General features: G+C 40.5%; 1 protein-coding gene across 1 annotated transcript in view; it reads left to right on the forward strand.

Annotated features, from left to right (window-relative positions):
- ETH_00020835 (ATPase, AFG1 family domain-containing protein, putative) overlaps positions 1-6278 on the forward strand; it is a gene marked incomplete at both ends in the record, with an annotated part of 8242 nt that extends 1964 nt beyond the window's left edge. Inside the window, 13 exons of the mRNA XM_013377715.1 lie at positions 67-431; positions 958-1012; positions 1234-1424; positions 1648-1755; positions 2153-2298; positions 2486-2630; positions 2899-3098; positions 3354-3498; positions 4165-4241; positions 4594-4662; positions 5194-5322; positions 5925-5987; positions 6185-6278. Coding sequence (XP_013233169.1) covers positions 67-431; positions 958-1012; positions 1234-1424; positions 1648-1755; positions 2153-2298; positions 2486-2630; positions 2899-3098; positions 3354-3498; positions 4165-4241; positions 4594-4662; positions 5194-5322; positions 5925-5987; positions 6185-6278 — 1787 coding nt within the window. The remainder of the gene's footprint in view (positions 1-66; positions 432-957; positions 1013-1233; positions 1425-1647; positions 1756-2152; positions 2299-2485; positions 2631-2898; positions 3099-3353; positions 3499-4164; positions 4242-4593; positions 4663-5193; positions 5323-5924; positions 5988-6184) is intronic.
- Positions 6279-8632: the final 2354 nt, after the last annotated feature.

Genomic DNA, 8632 nt, shown 5'->3' on the forward strand with positions numbered 1-8632 from the left:
AAAAAAAAAAAAAAAAAAAAAAAACCCGGGGCCCCCGGGGCCCCAAGTTGTGGTGGGGGCCCCCAGGCTTCTCTAGGGGCCCCTCGGGGGCCCCCCTGGCGTGCTGCGGGCCTTCCGGGCCCTTGGGCCCCCCCCCTCTGCCTGCTGCTGCGTGGACAGCGCAGCAGCAGCAGCAGCAGCAGCAGCAAAGATGGAGCGCCGGGGAGAGCCACGTGCGGGAGGGGGCCCCCCTGGCGGGGGGCGGAGGCCCCGGCGTGGGGCCCCTCAGGGGGGCCCCCCAGTTTCGGCCGCGAGTTCGAAACTTGGAAATTAACTTTTTGGAAATAGACCCTGACAACCCCACGAGGCTTTTGGAATACTTTTCAGATCTTCTCAAACGCGGGGACTTGGAGCCAAGCGAGCCCCAGAAAACCCTCATGCAGCAGCTCCAGGTGCCCGAGGGTTTAGGGTTTAGGGTTTAGGGTTTAGGGTTGAGGGTTTGGGGCTTGGGGCTTGGGGCTTGGGGCCTGGGATGCAGGGTTTGGGCTTTAGGGTTTGGGGTTTGGGGTTTGGGGTTTGGGATTTGGGGTTTAGGGCTTGGGGTTTGTGGTTTAGGGTTTAGGGTTTAGGGTTTATTAGGGTTTAGGGTTTAGGGTTTGCGGGTTGTGCTGCTTCATTAGGGTTTACTTGACGCAGTAGAGGCAGAGCAGCTGCGAGGGTCTGATGAGTTTAACCCTGAGGAGACTGAGGCCTCCAAACCCTCAGAGCCTCCCCATTCAAAGGCAAACCCTAAACCCTAAACCCTAAACCCTAAACCCTAAACCCTCATGCAGGCCTGTGGAGACTTGGGGTTGCACCCTTGAGGCCCCCAGAGTTTAGATTTGGGCCTGAACCCCAAGGGTTTTGGGTCTAGAATTTAGGGTTTAATGTTTAGTGTTTAGGGTTTAGGGTTTAGGGTTTAGGGTTTGCGGTGTGCAGGTCCTCAGCTCGTTGGCTTCTCTTTGGGGTCGATTGTCTTCTCCCCAGAAGACAGGTCTGCTTTTAAATATTTGAAGGCCTTGACTCTAAAGCCTAAACCCTAAACCCTATACCCTAAACCCTAAACCCTAAACCCTCTGAGTTCTCTCTACTCGGGCTGTACGTACACCCGGTGCATGCAAATGCGCTCACTGCGCCTCCCAAAGGACTCCCTGAGCCGCAAACCCTAAACCCTAAACCCTAAACCCTTCCTGTTGCCCGGGTTTGCTGCTGCAGAGCCCGGGGCGGACGCTGCTGCTGCTGCTGCTGCTGCTCCTGAAACCCTAAACCCTAGAATTCGGGGACTTTACATTTGGGGAGGAGTTGGCCAGGGAAAGACAATGATATTAAATGCCTTTTTTGATTGTCTTGCAATTAAAAACAAACAAAGAGTTCACTTCCACCAATTCATGCTCGACGTGCAGCAGGTCAGGCCTAGGGTTTAGGGTTTAGGGTTTAGGTTTTAGGGTTTAGGGTTCAGGGTTTAGGGTTTAGGGTTTGGGGGTTGGGGGCACTGCGGGGCTTCAGCGCCTGAAGGGGCGCTGCAGAGACTGTTTTAAGGAAAACCCTCAAGTGTTCTCGGCCGCGTGGCGGGTGACCCTAAACGCTTTTTCATAGAAACCCTAAACCCTAATTTAGGGTTTGCTGCAGGAGCTGCACCAAATCAAGCAGCAGCAGCCGCCCGTGGGAGACCCCCTGATGGAAGTGGCGAGGAAGATAAGACAGTCTGCGAAGGTCCTTTGCTTTGACGAGTTCCAGGTGGGTTCGAACCAACGATTTAGGGTTTAGGGTTTAGCATTTCGTGTTTAGGGTTTAGGCCTAGGGTTTAGGCCTAGGGTTTACGGCTCCGGCGTTTCTGCAGGTTGTGCACATTACTGACGCCATGATAATGAAGCGCCTCTTTGAAGGTCTTTTTTCGGCAAGTCTGGGGTTTGGGGTTTGGAGTTTAGGGTTTAGGGTTTAGGGTTTAGGGTTTAGGGTTTAGGGTTTAGGGTTTAGCTTCTAGGCCCCAGAGTTTGGCGCAGAAGGGTTTAGCCTTTGGCGTCTTTTGAATTCCAGCCTGAGCTTTACGTCTGCAGAGTCGCTGCAAGCCCGTGAAAGCCTGGCCCCAAACCCTAAACCCTAAACCCTAAACCCTTTTTTGTGGTTTCTGCAGCTAGGAGTAGTGGTTGTGGCCACCTCGAACCGCCCCCCCAGCGAACTTTATTTGGGGGGTTTAAACCGCGAGAGGTTTCTCCCTTTTATTCCTCTTCTTGAAAAGTTCTGCAAAGTCTACCACATCGACACCAAGAAAGACTACAGGTCCCCAAACCCTAAACCCTAAACCCTAAACACTCGAGCCTGCTGCGGTGGCTCGTCGCCTACGCGGGCTTGCCCCCGAACCCTAAACCCCAAATCCTAAACCCCAAATCCTAAACCCTGAACCCCAAACCCTAAACCCCAAACCCTTAACCCTAAACCCTAAACCCTAGGGTTTTGTGGCTTTCAGACAGGCGAAAGGAGGGGTGAGTTGCCGGCGGTTGTTTTACGCTCCCCCAAGACCTGAAAATGAAATTTTTGATCAACTCCAAAAAGCAGCAGGAGGGCCTCTTGAAAAAGGGGAAATTCAAGTGGGATCTGGCCGCAGCCTCGAGGTTAACAAGCCCTAAACCCTAAACCCTAAACCCTAAACCCTAAGCCCTAGTGGTTGCGGCGTGCGGGTGTGTTCAAGTGTACGTACACCCGGCGCCGCAGCCGCGCCGCCGCTGAGCAGACGAACGAAACGCGAGCAAACAAGCAAACAAATAAATAAATGATGAATAAATAATGAATAAATAATAAATAATAATAAGTAAATGGAAAATAGAGAATAAAAAGACGAATAAATGGAGAAACGAAAGGGTTTCGCGAGGGTTTGCGCAGGTGCCGCGCATGCGCGCGGGCTTCGCAGCCTTCAGCTTCGAGGACTTGTGCTGCAGCAACGTGGGAGCAGCAGATTACTTTTCTCTTTCTTTTTCTTTCCACACTTTGTCCATTCGATCCATTCCAGATCTCCATCAAATGGATTTGTTTCCCAACGAAATCCGGAGATTCATCAGCCTCATTGACGTCCTCTACGAGCGGTGACGCGAGGGTTTAGGGTTTAGGGTTTACGGTTTGGGGTTTGGGGTTAGAGTTTGGGGCTTGGGGTTTAGGGTTTGGGGTTTGGGGTTTAGGGTTTGGGGCTTGGGGTTTAGGGTTTAGGGTTTGGGGTTTGTGCCTGGGGTTTGTTGCCTCTTCCTTGTCCTCGAGCGCTCCTTTCCGCGTTCTTTGGCCGACTCCGAGTGTTTAGGGTTTAGGGTTTAGGGTTTAGGGTTTGAGGGCGTGTTTGGCTGCAGCTCAACTAGGGTTTTGTTCGACGCAGAGGCCCCTCTTTTCCGTCTTTTGGGAATTCCAAAAGCAGCAAAAAGAGTCGAACAAATTCGCCAACAAATTCAAAACAAATTCCACAGACTCGACGACGCACTCCTCGCCCTCAGCCAAGTATGCATGCATGCATGCAAGTATGCATGCATGCATGCAAGTATGCATGCATGCATGCAAGTATGCATGCAAGTATGCATGCATGCATGCATACTTGCATGCATAAACAAATATTTTTAGTAATATTCATTGTACAGTAAATCATATATGTGTGTATATGTTTATTTTACCTTTATTTATATTTAAATGTATTTTATTTTCTTTTATAATTTACCTTTATGCATTAACGCATATATGCGTGCGCATGTGGTGTATATACATGCATGCGCAAAAGTAAAAAATAAAATTAATTCGGGTGTATGTCCACCTCGTGCACAAAGACTGCATGCAACGGAGTGTACATGCACCTGAATTTATTGCAATTAATTGGATCTGAATTTCGGCGAATTTCCACTCGTTTTAATTCCCGTAAAAGGGAAATAACATGCAATTCATTTATTTATTTATTTATTTGATTAAAATACATTTAATTGAAAGAGTTAAAGTGTAATTTGAAGAATAGTCGAAAACGAAGAAGGCGGCACTGACAGCTCCTGAATTTGCATTCTCCGGGGTGTCTGTGGGAACAAAGAGTACCTAGAAATATATTTCGTTCTATTTAATTTAATTAAATTATTTCATTTTATTTTATTTATTTTTTGGTTTTAATTTCTTTTTTGTTTTCAGTTCAGCGAAAACAAAGAAAGCTTTTCCAGCGAAGAGTGGCGGGCGGCGGCAACGGCGGTTTTGGGGCTTTCGGCTTCGTGTGTCTGTTGAAGAAAAAATTGCAAATTAAATGAATTAAATTAATTTTAAATCAATTGATTAATTATTAATTTAATTATTTTAAATAATTAATCCTTCTATTTCATTTTTAATTTAATTTTCATTCACTTGCTTTTCAAAAAGTTGATCAGCTTGCTGCTTGCAGCGTTCAATTTCAGGTGTCTGCTGAGCTTTTGGTTTTGAGTTATTTCATTTTATTTTTTAATTCTTTTTAATCCTCTTTTTGTTTTAATTCTTTTATTTAATTTAATTCTTTAAACATTTTAAATGGTAAAACAAATTAAACAAATAAATAAATTAAATAATTCTTTTCAATTTCGTTTTCTGCAGAAACGCCGATGAGGCATTTTCGATTATGACTTCCCGCGGCACTTTTCCTTTAGACTCGAATCGCATTAGGTAATTAATTTAAATTAAATTCATTTATTTATTTTTAGCTTTTATTTTTCCTTTTTTGTTTTATTTATTTATTCTTCAATTCATTTACTTGCTCTTTTGTTTGAATGTTTGTTTCTCTTGTTTCATTCGTTTATTCGTTTTCTGCATTTTTACTTTTTAATTTTTAATTCTTTTGATTTTTTAACTTCAAGTTTTGAAAATGTTTTTCGATGTACCCCACACCGTAGAAGTGGCATTTGTCTGTTTTCTTTTTTTTCTTTTTGATTTATTTTTTAAATTTCATTTTGTTTTTAATTTCTTTCCTGAAAATTTCTTTTTTCGCTTTTTGTGAGTGCTTCACCGGGTGTCTGTACACCCGAACCAGCAAAAGACTTGTTTCTCTTTCTGCCCTTCAAAGCCGCAAAGGCACTTCACTTCTCCCGAATTAAAAACTAATTAATTAATTAACTAGTTAATTAATTAATTAGTTAGTTATTTAATTAATTAACATCAATTAATTTATTAATCTTTCCACTTTTTGGCTGTTTTCAGGGCCATTTTGTTTTTCCACATGACTTCTTTCGACTTCGAGGCGCCAACAACTGCAGATTTATTTCTTTTCAGTTCTGAAAAAGAAGCTGCGCAGGTTTTGCAAAGTCCCGCAGTTTACGAATTGAACAAGTTCGCGAAAAGTCGAAACTTGGAAAAATTTAATTCTTCTTTTTCTTTTCTTCTTTTCCCGAATTAAATGCATGCATTTATTGCTCTTCAAACTTAGGAATTTGCATGCGTTTAAGTGTCTCATTTGTTTTCTTTTTGCCAATTAAGTGCATGCACTTACTGCTTGGGAATATGCATGCGTTGAAGTGCACGTTTGGGGCTTTTTGGAGTTCCAAAATTTGCATTTTCTTTAAAATAATTTTTGCAAATATATTTAAGACTTTAGTGAAAATGCTGCATGCATTTATTTCCGCGAGGTTTTATATTATTGTATCAAATTCATGGACTTTAAAATATCTTTTTTTGTCCTTTTTCTTCAAATTGGGACTTTTGTTGTTTCTGCCATTTCTGAATAAATGGACCCATTTAAAGCTGCTGCTCTTTTTTTCTTTTTTTCGTCTTCTCTTTTTCTGTTTCATCTTTTGCTTTTTTCTTGCTTGCATCTTTTCTTTCTTTTTTTCCTTCTTTCTTTTCTCATTTTTTTCATTTTTCCTTTTTCTTTTTGCCACATCTCCCTTTCTCCTTTGTTCTTTTCTGCTTTTTTTCTCTTCTTGGCGACACAGCGAAGGACTGGAGTCTGCGGGATCTCAAGACAATCAGTTTTCGTTCGTTCGCACGATTTCGCGGTGAGTGGTTGGGGTGTACGTACACCCGGGGTGTACGTTCACCTGGGGTGTACGTACAGCTGGGGTGCACGTACACCTGGGGTGTACGCACACCTTGGGGTTGCGCGTGGGCGGCTTTGAATTGAAGTTATATTTAAAACAGTTTCTTTTGGAGTTTTCTTTTTGTCTTTTTGTTTTCTTTTTGTTTTGAAATGCAGAATTAGAGATATGACTTCTTTGCCGTATTTGCGGGCGCACCAGAAGGCGCACAAGTTGAACGACTTGGCGGTGTTGGGGATAATTGAAAAGTGAAAATTTGAAAAAAGGGGAAATATAATGAAATTAAAACGAAATTAAGTCGAAATAATCAAATATTGATTCTAAATAGTCAAATAAAACTCTATTTGATATAATTCAATCAACAAAAAGTCAAAACTTAAATGCAAATTCAAAATTCAAATTCCCCTTCGAAGCAGCTTCTCAGCAGCAGCGCCCGCGGCCATTTCACTTCGCCGCAGTTTTATTTCGAATGCATTTATTATTCTTATTTAGTCCTTATTATCATTTATTATTATTTATTGTTTATTATTATTTATTACTTATTATTTATTATGATTATTGTTGTTGTTATTTATGAGGCATTTGTTTGCAAAGCTCCCGGCTGGTTTATTGAATGGCTTTCTAGCAGCTTTCCTTCTTTTTCTGTCATTACGCGAAAACGCAAAACTCGAATTCAAATTTTTTGTCGACTTGAGTTGCTTTTCAAAAATTATAATTTTCATTATTACTTCAGAAGAGATCTTTGAAAACTTGGGAAATTATTTACTTCTTTTTAGAACCAGAAATAGTCCTTTTAATTTTAAAACCTCACTTCTGGCGGAGTCTAAAGAGAAGGGCTGCGCCACTTTGCGTAAATTAGCATTCTGCATGCATGCAAAAATGCATTTGAGGAGAATAGTTTTTAAAACTATGTTTCATTAGATAACTTTCACATCTGAAAAAGTAAAAGCTGTTTAAATTGCTTGAAGAGCTCCAGTTCACAATCTGTTGCATCTTCTGGCGTGGGGCTAAATGGAAAGGAATTGAAAATGGATTTCTGCCGAAGCGGCATTGGCAGAAACGAAAAAGAAAGATCGAATTAAATATCCCTCAAAAAAGAAAATTCGACGTTGAATACCAAACAAAATAGCAAAAGAAAAAACAAAAAGAAAAGAAATGAAAGAAAAGAAATACAGGAAAAAGAAATAAAAGAAAAAGAAATAAAGAGAAAGAAAAGAAGTGGGAAGCAAATGCGGATCCTTCGAGGCGTCGAACTCAAGTTTGGTCTGGGGTGTACGTACACCCGAAACCAAACTTGAATTCAATCGCCGTCGTCTTCGTCGTCGTTCATTTCTGTCGATGTTTCGTTTTTTCTTTTGCGTTTGGCGTCTTCTTGGGCCTCGAATTGTTCTTCTTTCTCCTCTTCAATTAAATTATCTCTTTCAGTTTCTTCTGCAGATCGAAAATCCGCAACTTTCCAATTCAGCCAGAGTCCGTCCAGCGGCTCGTTCGCCGCGCTCACCCGCCGGACTTCGACGGGATTCGTTTCGGAAATGAAGTTCTGAAAACAAGAAGTACTTTTAATTCGTTTTCAATTCAAAACACTTTAATTATTTCTTCTAATTCGACGGGACTTTAATTATTTCTTTCTAATTAATTGCGAGTTTAATTATTTCTTTTGAATTCAGCAAGACTTTAATTGTTTCCTTTTAATTCAAAAACACTCTATTTATTTCTTTCCAATTCAAAAACATTCTAAGTACAATTAAAATGGAATTTAAATCATTTTAAACACCACTAACGAGAACAAACATGCTCAGGCGAAACAAAACAAATAAAGACAGAATTAAAATCCTTCAAGTCCCTTCAACACAAAAAGCAAAACAAACGAAATAAAAGTGGAGCAAAACAACCAATGTCCACTCAAGCCAAAAAACAAGACAAACAGACTGAAAACAAAATGAAAACAGAAAGAAAGAAAGAATTCAACTTCATTCAAATCGAAGTTCACTTGCTGAATCCACCATCAAACAAACAAACTTCAAAAGAAAAGAAAAAGAAAATAAAAAAAAAATTAAATTAAAGTCAAGTTCACTTGTTGAATCCACCATCAAACAAACATAAAGAAAAGAAAAGAAATAAAAAGAATTACAAAAAGAAATAAACAAGCCAAGTTGACCTGCAGAATCCACCATCAAACAGACTCAAAACAAACTCAAAAAGAAAAAAAGAAAAGAAATAAAAGAATTATAAAAAGAAATAAAAGAAATAAACAAGCCAAGTTGACCTGCCGAATCCAAATGCGGAAAGTGCGGGAAGCAAAAGGCCCGTGGACCTCCGCGGCCCTTCGGCTCCACCGAAACTGCCAAAAGACTTCCTCGGGCTCTTCTGCGGAGTTGCAAATATATGTAAAATAGTTCATTTGATTTAAATATATATATATATTGTGTGGGGTTGTTTATATATATATATGTAAAATAGTTCATTTGATTTAAATATATATATATATTGTGTGGGGTTGTTTATATATATATATGTAAAATAGTTCATTTGATTTAAATATATATATATATTGTGTGGGGTTGTTTATATATATATATGTAAAATAGTTCATTTGATTTAAATAT

This window comes from Eimeria tenella, genomic scaffold (assembly GCF_000499545.2).
Source record: "Eimeria tenella Houghton genomic scaffold, Eth_scaff6, whole genome shotgun sequence".
Classification (NCBI taxonomy): Eukaryota; Apicomplexa; class Conoidasida; order Eucoccidiorida; family Eimeriidae; genus Eimeria; species Eimeria tenella.